Source organism: Berghia stephanieae, chromosome 9, assembly GCF_034508935.2.
Source record: "Berghia stephanieae isolate SIO BIC M18660-M18661 chromosome 9, UCSD_Bste_1.3, whole genome shotgun sequence".
Classification (NCBI taxonomy): Eukaryota; Metazoa; Mollusca; class Gastropoda; order Nudibranchia; family Aeolidiidae; genus Berghia; species Berghia stephanieae.
In genome coordinates this window covers 1,809,813-1,821,535 of record NC_088368.1, presented here as the reverse complement: position 1 = coordinate 1,821,535, position 11,723 = coordinate 1,809,813, and the positions used below count along the sequence as shown (strand labels likewise).

The following is an 11,723-nucleotide window of genomic DNA, read 5'->3' as shown; positions in this document are numbered from 1 at the left end:
GAATGCAATTTGTTTGCCAGATGTACATTTCATGCAAATCTTTTCTTCATCAAATGGTATTACTGAGCTGAGTATTACCTTCAAGTCTCTGTTTTTGTTTGTTTTTGTTTTTAAGGGTTTTATGGCGCTTGCAACACATTAAGGTCATATCAGCGCCAGTAAAAAGAAAGAAAATGGGAGAGTAAAAGGTTCTAGAATTACAATCAAAGTAAAGGAAAAGGTAAGACAAAGGAGAATTGGTTCAAATAGATCACCTAAATGTTTCACCCAGATACAAGCACAGGTCCCCACTAAGAGGAATACACTCAAATGTTTACAAATCATATGTAATATGTAAACAAAACATAATACAGTGCATAACAGAGAGATGTTTTACAAGGAAAAAAATATCATGTCCCAAAATTAACTAACATTTGACTTTTTCCCTTTCAGCCAGGGGATCTGGCCAGAACCAGGACAAAACCAAGTAATTTCATTCCAAGACAAAGACAGAAAGCATGTTGGAATACAAATATAGGGGGATAGAAGACACAGTAAGTGCCTCCCTGCCCACTGTGGGAGGTCACCCATAAAAATTGAGTTGCAAAGCTAAAAGATGTATTGTGACAAATGCATTCTCTCTCTCTCTCTCTCTCTCTCTCTCTCTCTCTCTCTCTCTCTCTCTCCCTCTCTCCCTCTCTCTCTCTCTCTCTCTCTCTCTCTCTCTCTTCTCTCTCTCCTTCTCTCTCTCTCTCTCTCTCTCTCTCTCTCTCTCTCTCTCTCTCTCTCTCTCCCTCTCTCTCTTTCTCTCTCTCTCTCTATCGTTCATACCATGTAATTTGTGCTACAGTTCGAAGGCATCTTTCCCCTCCCATCCATCCAAGTCTCCACAAACAGATTGACCTTTAACCTTGGGGCCACTAAATCCGTATACAAGTCTGAAAACAAAAAAAAATGATGAATGAAATACAGAATGTCGTATAAAACAGTAACAGTCAAACAGTAAAACTCCACAAATGTCCAAATTCAACGTATCTTCATTTATTTCTCCACTGATCACACTCACATCCCTCGGGCACCACTTCCACTCTTACGTTCAATACAATTAATGAAGTGTGGACCAAAGATAGGTGTCCTTGGTTTGGACGTCATTATCCAATAGACTAGTATAAAGTAATAAAACCAAAAATGAATAGAGCAGCTTAAAAAAAGGAGAACAAAATACCAAACACGTTGTAACTTACCTCTGTTGAAATAAACAGACTTGGCAAAGCTGGTGAAGGATTGTCCCCCTATGCTTTTTAATTCCAGGACGTTGAACCAGGGAGGGCCAGGTGGCTGTTTCTTGTTGATGACGTCACTAAGGACAGGGAAATCCTTCAACATTGCCTTGGGCACGTTGTGATCATACACATGGGGCTCGTTATACAGAAGCTGTTTTCCTGGGAATATAATGATTAAAATAATGGTGATAATGATGATAATGATAATAATATAATAATAATAATAATAATAATAAATAATAATAATAATAATAATAATAATCATAATCATAATAATAATATAATAAAATAATAACACATAATAATAATAATATAATAAAATAATAAATATAATCAATAATAATAATAATAATAATAATAATACTAATAATAATAATAATAATAATAATAATAATAATAATACTAATAATAATAATAATAATAATAATAATAATAATATAATAATAATAATAATAATAATAATAAAAATAATAATAATAATAATAATAATAATAATAATAATAATAATAATAATAATAATAATAATAATAATAATAATAATAATAATAATAATATAATAATAAAATTTGAGCTTTTACATAGTGTAATATCCACTGAACGTGCTCAAGGCGCCATGACGCCTGTTAGGTGGTATTACAATTTTATTCTGACAGAGAAAACGCTGTTAATGGTACTCATTTTACACCTGAGTACAGTGAGAGAATGCGAGTAAATAGCCTTTTCCAAGGACTTAACTATGCGTCGAGAGAGGCTCAAACCCAGGACCTTCTGATCCAAAAGCAAGAGTCATACCACAAGACCACATAGCCTCATAAATACCACCTAATACTTTTAGGGGATATTGTTTGTTTTTGTTTTTAAGGGTTTTACGACATTTGCAACATATTAAGGTCATATCGGCGCCATACAAGAAGCTGAAACAATCAATAACATAGCAATGACTATGAAAAATGTTTTTTTCTCTTTTTGAGGAAAATTTTGTCTAAAATCAAAGCCCTATCTCCACTGAGTAAAAATGTTTTTGAATTTTGAAAATCCATTCATAAATAAACAAGTTATGCAGTTTCAAAGGTGTCATTTATTTGGATGACCCGCAAAGAGGAAAAAAACGCAAAAATATGGGACACTTTTTCGGCATTTTTTTTTTCGACCTTTGGTTGTATCTTGCGTAATAAGTGGATTAAAAGATTGAAACTTAAAGAGCAAATTAGGATGGTGTTTTGTAAAATACGGGAAAAGTACTCGTCATATTCATATGAAATTTTACAACCAAAAAGAAGAAATGTTCATGTATTACCTTGTCAGCGACAAAACCTCCACGCCCGGTAGTTTTAGAAATATTTTACTCCAAAGAGTAAAAATCTATTTTTAACGGTCTTCTGGTAATCGCACGAGTTTTGTCGCTTGACATAATCTAAAATGACCTTTTTTCTAACTGTGTGCCAACTTTCAGTCATATTCATCAATAAACAGCGTCGTAATTAATTTTTTAAAATAGCATATACGAAACGGCTTCGTCCCATATTTTGATGCGAATTCGGGCACTTCGTAAGCGAAAAAGAGGCCCAAAGATTTGTGCGGGATAGTCATTGATAAATAACAGTTTTCATACAAGAAGCTGTAACAATCAATAACAGTTTTCATACAAGAAGCTGTAACAATCAATAACAGTTTTCATACAAGAAACTGTAACAATCAATAACAGTTTTCAGAAATGATAGAAGCATGGTTTTCCAAGATATTGTTAAGAAATAATAGAAGCATGATTTTCCAATATATTGTTAAGAAATTGTAAAAGCATGGTTTTCCAATATATTGTTAAGAAATAATAGAAGCATGGTTTTCCAAGATATTGTTAAGAAATAATAGAAGCATGGTTTTCCAAGATATTGTTAAGAAATAATAGAAGCATGGTTTTCCAAGATATTGTTAATACATTGTAGAACATGGTTTTCCAAGATATCGTTAAGCACAAAGAATCAAACTCACCAACTTGTCCTAGCATGTCATATGACAAGGAAATGCATAAAAACGACTGGCCAAACACACTGCCCGATTCAGGATAGGAGAAGCCATCTTCCTGATATGGAGGGAATTTGGGTACGCTGTGAATCAACCAAAATCCTGATTTCCCATCAAATCCCACCACTCCTGAAAAAATAAAAACAAATAAGATTAAACTAGTGTTCTATCCAAATGATAGCAAGTAATTGCTAATTTCCATTTCAGGCTATAGAAACCAGTCTTTGTAGTTTTAAAAGGACAGTAGAACGTGCTTGCCACCCATTGGTTCGAGCCTCACTCTAAATATAGTTGAGTCCTTGGAAAAGGCCCTTTATTCACATTCTCTCACCGTACTCGGGTGTAAAATGAGTACCTGGCCTTTAACAGCGTTGTCTCTGTCGAAAAAAATTGTACTATCGCCTATTAGACATCAAATCTCGTTCTACATGTTACGTGTTGCTGTTGGTCAGGGACCCTTTGTAAAGCGCTTTGAGCACATTTAGTGGATATTGGGCTATATAAAAGCTCACGTTTTAAAGCTCATTGTAGTATTCTGGTCTATTGGAAACTACTAATTCTCACCACCACGTCTCATAGACTGAAGGCAAATACAAATATGGGAATTCATTCATCATGTAAAGTCAACCATTGCAACTACAATTTTTGTCTCCGAGAAATAACGATTTATAAAAAAAATGTTCAAGTAGGGAGGTCTGATATAAACCAAATAATGTCAAGGAGGCAGGGGGGGGGGGGGGGGGGGGGGGGGGGGTTTGACCTTTTTGCAGCTATATATATAAATATCACCAATAATGTAAAAGGAGGGAAGTTGACCTAATTTAGTTTTACAAAGTACATTTATCTTTGATTTCACACCTGGTGATTGATTTCTGATTAGTTTCTGTTGTAGATTGTAAGAAGAAGACTAATACAGAGGTTGATATAAACCTTACAAGCTTGTATCAGTGTAGTAATAAGATATAGACAGTATCATATTGATTTCAATATACTGATAGGAATTTTCTGAACAAGGCAAAAAATCTTTGTGTGTGTGTGTGTGTGTGTGTGTGTGTGTGTGATGTCTAAAAAATACAATTTTATATCTGCTTTGTCTGTTGGAGGATTTTCAAAAATTACTTTTCTGTTTTATTTTAAAATGTCGAGCAATCGTGTTTGTCTCCCTTTTTGGTAAAAAGTAAAAAACAAAAGTGAATATAACTGCTTTAAAAAATACCAAATACGGAAGGTTTCGGGCTCAAAACCCTACTACAGCCAACAACAAAAAACGTTCGGTGTTTGGTATTTTGTATCCATTTTTGTTGATGACTTTTTACAGTCCACAGCTTCTAGCAATCTAGTGTCACTTTGACTCTTGTATCAAACAAACTACTTTTCTATTTTTAACATTTGATACAAGTGTATTTGCTTGCTTCTTTATATCTTATCACTCTACTGATACAAGCTTGTATGGTTTTATATCAGCCTCTGTATTAGTTTTCTTCTTACAATCTACAACAGAATCTACTCAATCACCACCAGATGTGGAGTCACAGATAAAGGTACTTTGTAAAACTAAATTAGGTCAACCTCCCCTCTTGTGTGGCTATGTGGCTATAACACTCGCTTTCTAATCGGAAGGTCCTGGGTTCGAGCCTCGTTCAGCGCATAGTTGAGTCCTTGGAAAAGGCTCTGTACTCACATTCTCTCACCGTACTTTGGTGTGAAATGAGAACCCGGCCGTTAACAGCGTTGCCTCTGTCCGAAAAAATTATAATATCATTTAACAGGCGTCATGCCTTGTCCCACATGTTAAGAGTTGCTGTTGGCCAGGGACCCTTTGTAAAGCGCTTTGAGCATGTTTAGTGGATATTGCACTATATAAAAGCTCAATTTTCAAAAGTCTCACTATATATTTGGTAACTGGCGGAAGATGCAAGCAAACATACAAATAGTCCTTGACACAAGCCAGTGATTACAAATCTTTTCAAATCAAGAAATCCATTATCTGGTCACATTACCATTTTACATAAGTTCAGATATCAATCTATTTATTTTTTTCTTATTTCTTTATCTCAAACAAAACACGTGATGATGGGTTTGCGCTAATCCTAGATCACAAGATGACAACTCATGAAGTGAGCAAAAACACACAGTAGACGGTTTGATTAACGATGAGATAAAATGTCATCTTTTCCAATCATTTCCTCAATCATTATCTCTTGTTTATCTCAAGTCTCAAGGCACATGAAATATTTATGAGATACTGAATTTTGATGACACAAGCAATGTTGGTCATCATGAAATAAATAAATAAATAAATAAATAAATAAATAAATAAATTCCCTTTATTCATCCCCAAGAGGTTATTTGTCTTTAGGGTCTATTCCAAGGGAAGACTGGAATAACCCAGGCATCAGCCACAGTGCAATGACGCAAAGTGGTGACATGCTCAAGGCCACACATTGAGGCAGGTAGTCGAACTCGGTACCTTGTGGGTATGAAGCAAAGACTGTACTGCTGAGCCACGCAGCCCATAAACATACTTCTACAAAACAGCACGGCCACAACGGTTTGGGTCAGGTTAAACCCCCAAATTTAATGTCTGCTAAATACATATGTACCAAAACTAAATTGAAAACATCTGTACCAAAAACTAAATTTAACACAGTTGTACCAGAACTAAATTGAACACATCTGTACCAAAAACTAAATTTAACACAGTTGTACCAGAACTAAATTGAAAACATCTGTACCAAAAACTAAATTTAACACAGTTGTACCAAAACTAAATTGAAAACATCTGTACCAAAAACTTAATTTAACACAGTTGTACCAAAACTAAATTGAAAACATCTGTACCAAAAACTAAATTTAACACAGTTGTACCAGAACTAAATTGAACACATCTGTACCAAAAACTAAATTTAACACAGTTGTACCAGAACTAAATTGAACACATCTGTACCAAAAACTAAATTTAACACATATGTACCAAAACTAAATTGAAAACATCTGTACCAAAAACTAAATTCAACACAATTGTACCAGAACTAAATTGAACACATCTGTACCAAAAACTAAATTTAACACAGTTGTACCAGAACTAAATTGAACACATCTGTACCAAAAACTAAATTTAACACAGTTGTACCAGAACTAAATTGAAAACATCTGTACCAAAAACTAAATTTAACACAGTTGTACCAGAACTAAATTGAACACATCTGTACCAAAAACTAAATTTAACACAGTTGTACCAAAACTAAATTGAACACATCTGTACCAAAAACTAAATTTAACACAGGTGTACCAAAAATCTAAATTGAAAACATCTGTACCAAAAACTAAATTTAACTCATTTATACTAAAAACTACATTGGAAGAGCACTCAAATCACGAGAAAACAAGACTAGTTTTAAACCTGGGTAGAGTCTTCATTTTCTATCACCTCTGACCAACCACCAGTGATTGGGTTAGCTGGGGTTGGTTAGATCTGGTTGAAAGCTAACATCTTATCAAAAGGGTAGCCAGTAATTTTACAGTTTAACATAACATGTATTGGTTTGAACTCAAGCTCCACGAACCTTCTGATTTTGAATATGGAGTATTTTACATTCACTTACAACAGGCAATCAAGTCTCAGTGTTACAGAAACTTTAAAGAAGCCAAGTTGAGCATGGTCAGTGGCCAGACGGCTTTCATGGATTGCAAAACTCTAATCCTGGTGCTGTGTCCTTGAGTAAGACATTTTAAATTGACTAATGTGTAAGTGAGTATTAAGCTATAGGCAGGGATGGAAATTTTAGGGTGCTGGTTTAAAAAAAAAAAAAAATGCCCCAAACATATGACTTGTATTTAATGGAAAGACAATTTGGTTCCATACAGAACATTTAGAAAGCACAAAATCCACTAAACGTGATCAAAGCACTTTACAAGGGTTTCCTAGCCAAAGGCTGGGGGCAGCGTGGCTCAGTGGATAAGGTCTATGCTTCACACCTGAAAGGTACCGAGTTCCATCACCTGCCGCTGCACTGAGTGGCCTCAAGCAAGTCACTTCGCCCTAGCTCAATTTGCAGTTCTGCTCTGCAGCTGACACCTTAATTATTCAATTCTTCCCTTGGAATAGACACTCCAGACAAATTTCCCCTATGGGATGAATAAAGGGAATTTTATTTTATATTTTTTAACATTATAAATTGCTTGTTACAGATTGATAATAGAGCAACTTGCAAACCTCTTTTGAATTAAGGGTAATTCTATCACCCGTCCGTTGACTCAAAGGTTATTTAGAATAACCGCTAGGGCATAATTATCAGTCCATAACTTGACCTTGGCCTTGGGAATTGCCATCTGGCCACTCTTTCACCTACAGACTTTATTACTGGACCAATTCCATCGTTGATGGCTCAAAAGATTGGTCTCGATCTAAGCTGTATTTCCACAATACAGTAGTATAATAATTAAAATAGATGAGTGCCTGTTTGTAATATCCTTTATTTCTCCGCATGTATTGCAGGTTCTCCATTATTAAACAAAATGAATGGTATTCAATGACAAAATGAATGGTATTCATTAACAAAATGCTACGCTTATTTGTACTACCACTGCAAATAACGCCAGAGCTTATTTGTACTCTTACTAAAAATAGAATTTGCGTAATTACTAAAAATATAACATTTTATACGGATAGAACTGCACAATGAATTATCTTTAAGTCAAAAAGTGACCACTTCATCTCATCACAATCACATTATAACTATTATTACAAGTTGATTTTGACGGACTTTGGTAATTCTTCACTCTTTTCAAGTCACAGAATACTCAGTTTACAAGGTAAGCATACGAAATGCACATTTTAATTCATTTCTTATTTTTATAACTAAACATGCTTTGGGGTTGTGTGTTTGTTGATTGTGCATCAGCTGACGACACATTTGTCGCTACCGCGAATTACTTAACTTAATTACTTTATTTTGTGAAAAATAACAATAACAGGGCTTTAAAAAAAATAAAAAACTAATTCCCCCCCCCCCCCCCCAATAATTTAAATCATCCTTCCATGTCAGGCGATTAAAACCAGGTGTTTCAATGTTCGTTCCCCAGTCAAAAGGTTGCTAATTTTATCACGATCAAGAGGTTTCGAGTACTCACGACATTCCAGGCTCAGGGTCCTTTAAAAAAATACTTTTCATTCAGTTATTGTTATTATCTTTATTATGGCCGACACATCGTCCATACTTTTTCAAACTTTTTTTTTTTGTGGGGGGGGGGGGGGGGGCTGTTTTTTTATATCGGAAAATTGGGTTTTGTATGTTATGTTCATGGAGAGAGAGAGAGAGAGAGAGAGAGAGAGAGAGAGAGAGAGAGAGGAGAGAGAGAGAGAGAGAGGAGAGAGAGAGAGAGAGAGAGTAATATTTTATAATGATAAGATATCTGTAGTGGTAGTATTATTAGTAGTTTTGAAATGCCTATGATGATGACAATGTGAGATAATTATATTAGTGTGATTATTTTTATTATATTTTTAAAAATTACGTACGGCTATGTCGTAGTGGTATGACACTCGCTTTTGGACCGGAAGGTCCTGGGCTCGAGCCTCGCTCGGCGCATAGTTGAGCCCTTGGAAAAGGCACTTTGCTCACTTTCTCTCACCGGACTCAGTTGTAAAATGTGTACTTGGCCGTTAACTGCGTTGTCTCTGTCCGAAGTAATTGTAATATCGCCTAACAGACGTTATGTCCCGTTCAACATGCGAAGTGTTGCTGTTATAAACTTTAGCATTGGCATGTATGTGCCTATTTTGCTGTGGTGAATTTAATTTAATTTTTTGTTTTCATCGACAGCTAACATGAAAGAACACTGTTGACGTTACTGGTGTCCTGACAATCCATAAAGATGCTGGCTCAAGGGCTATTCTGGCAAGGTGTGTTGAGGCAAACCTTTGCCTGTGGCAAAACTCATCAATCAGCAAACCATCATCTGGGCCAGCAGACCAGAGTGTCTGCATGCACTTTTTGACAATGGTTAGTAATGTTTTCAAATCTCCATTGCGCCTTTACATTTTTTATTGGTGATCAATAAAATAAATGCTCATTTTTCTAAATGAAAATGGCAAAGCATCATTTGAATTGAATTACTACTGAATGTATTAACAACGACAGACTATAGTTTGTTGCCAAGAGTTTTGTTCTATGGATGTAAAACCAATGAAATTTCAAGTGTGTTGGTGTGAATAATGATCATTTTTTAAAAATTGCTATGTCTTTGACAAATGCATTTTATGACAATAATGCCATTTCCAAAAATTGCTAATGAAATGTGTCTCTTTTCTATTTCAATTTTTCCATCCAGAGCAGGATCAACCCTCTTTGTGGAACTACAAAAAAAGTGGTGGCAAACAAGTAGTGTTGACTTTTTCTGTAAGATTTTCAAGGGTTTGGGAAAGCAAATTGCTTTTTATTCAGAGCTAGTGCACTATTTAACTGTTTTATTGTCTAAAATAGAATTGATTTTGCAGTTCAACTTGACTAGATATCTAATTTTATACGACTTGTCTCTCAAGTAGAATAAAAAAATGAAAAATGAGGATAGCGTGCCATATCATATTTTGAAAAATCATTTAATATATCTAGAAATCATCTGTATAACCTATTGTATACAGTAAATAATTAGGTTTTGTGATTATAATGATGAATTCATAAGGTATGACATCATATTTGACCACAAAATTATTTTATCTCTGGGCGTAAAAAAATCAATTTTACAGCATTTTTTTTTATCTAAGGGGTATGGGTTAGTGAACCGATTATAATTTTTTTTAGACTTAGATCAATCTACAAAATTTTCGTTTTCTTGTCCTATTACGGTCATATTTTGAAAGTTTGATGGATCATTTCTTTTAGTTGTCTGCAAAATCAGCCTTTTAACTTTATGTCAAATTATAGAAAAAGCTTGCGCTTTCTCAAATGTCTGTTTTATGTCATTTGTCTGATTTTCTAGCAATCCTACCTCAATCATTTTCCTTTAAATTATCTTCAAATTTATTCAGAATCTTTTCTATGATGTGTTTTACATCATGATGTGCGGGTGGTTGGATGGGAGCATCACCCTTGAATCATATACCTATGATGTTCGCATGGGTGTACGATCCGATAGTGATGTCGTTTCTTCTTCTCTTTACTAGCCTATCCTGCTTCTTTGGTTTGTGATTGTATTTTTGACAGGGGATATTTTTTTTCCTGTAAATCCTCTGCCTGTTTGTTCTTGGTTATTTATAATTTAGCTTATGATATCTTTAGGTTATGATTTTGATTGACATTTGTACTATTTTTGTTAGATTGCTTGTTTTTTTGTTTCAGCGGTCTCTCATATAACCTCAATTGTGTTGGAAGAGACCTAAAGCAACAAACAAACAAAAAAAAACATCATGATGTAAGTGTTTGGGGGTAAATTAAAATTTAGCAATTTTATAAATTTTAAAATTCATTTGTTCCTGTCGATCCGCGCTAAATTTTCAGTTGAAATCAAATAAAAATTCTAAAAAAATTATTCCAAGAGTTTTCATGATATAGCTATTTATGAAAGAAACATTGTGTTTAAATTTGAAAGAAATTTATATGCTAGTTTTTGGTGCATCTATGTTAGAAATTTTAGGGTTTTACGTCTAAGTCTAATTTTAGCTTATGTTGCCCCTTAAAAAAGTTTTTTTTTTTAATTGTTATTTTTTGTGTTTAGCATCAAATTATACATTACATTATTAGTTCATGAGATATAATTAAAGAATTTTAGAACTATAAAGCATATTTGACCACTAAAGTAATTTTTTGGTGAATAACAGCAGATATTAAATTATTTCGCAATTTTTTTTCTTAGAGGTATGGGTTAGCGAATCGTTTATAATTTTTTTCAGAATTTGATCAATTTATAAAATATTACTGTTTTCTTGTTCCATATTAGTTATACTTAATGAATGTTGGCCTTTGTCTGCATAATTAGCTTTATTATCAAATTAAAGACAAATTTTTCATTTTCTCAAAATTTCATTGTGCGTCACTCTCTGATTTTCTAACATTCACATCTGGATTGTTTCCCATCAGATTGTCTTCAAATTTGGTCAGAATTTTTCTTATGATGTGTTTTGCATCATGATGGTTGGGTTTTGGGCTAAACAAAAATTTAGCAGTTTTATGAACTTTTAAATCAATTTTTTTTCCTGTCATGTCACACCAAATTTTCACTAAGAAATCGAAAAAAAATTCTGAAAAATTTATTTTCAAGACTATTGCTAAACCTATCCATCTTGTTGTAAGAAACATTTTGTGTAAATTTGAAAGAGATCTGTTCGTTGTTTTTTTCTGCATCACTGTAAGAATTTTTGGGGTCTAATTTGAGCTTATATTGTCCCCCTGGTGGTAGGGATTTGGTGGCTAATAGTATTAGCGCTGGTGTTAGGGACTC

General features: G+C 33.9%; 1 protein-coding gene and 1 long non-coding RNA gene across 2 annotated transcripts in view; one reads left to right on the top strand and one right to left on the bottom strand.

The window, feature by feature from the left end:
• Window positions 1-11,723, bottom strand: part of LOC144979481 (plancitoxin-1-like) — a 30,837-nt gene that overhangs the window by 2,636 nt on the left and 16,478 nt on the right. Inside the window, exons 5-7 of the mRNA XM_078926160.1 lie at window positions 3,252-3,413; window positions 1,224-1,421; window positions 811-917 (exon numbers count right to left, since the gene is read on the bottom strand). Of these exons, the coding sequence (XP_078782286.1) occupies window positions 811-917; window positions 1,224-1,421; window positions 3,252-3,413 (467 nt within the window). The remainder of the gene's footprint in view (window positions 1-810; window positions 918-1,223; window positions 1,422-3,251; window positions 3,414-11,723) is intronic.
• On the top strand, window positions 7,944-11,308 carry LOC144979482 (uncharacterized). The gene is made up of 3 exons (XR_013646714.1): window positions 7,944-8,099; window positions 9,110-9,289; window positions 9,618-11,308. It is a non-coding gene; the product is annotated as an uncharacterized LOC144979482 (long non-coding RNA).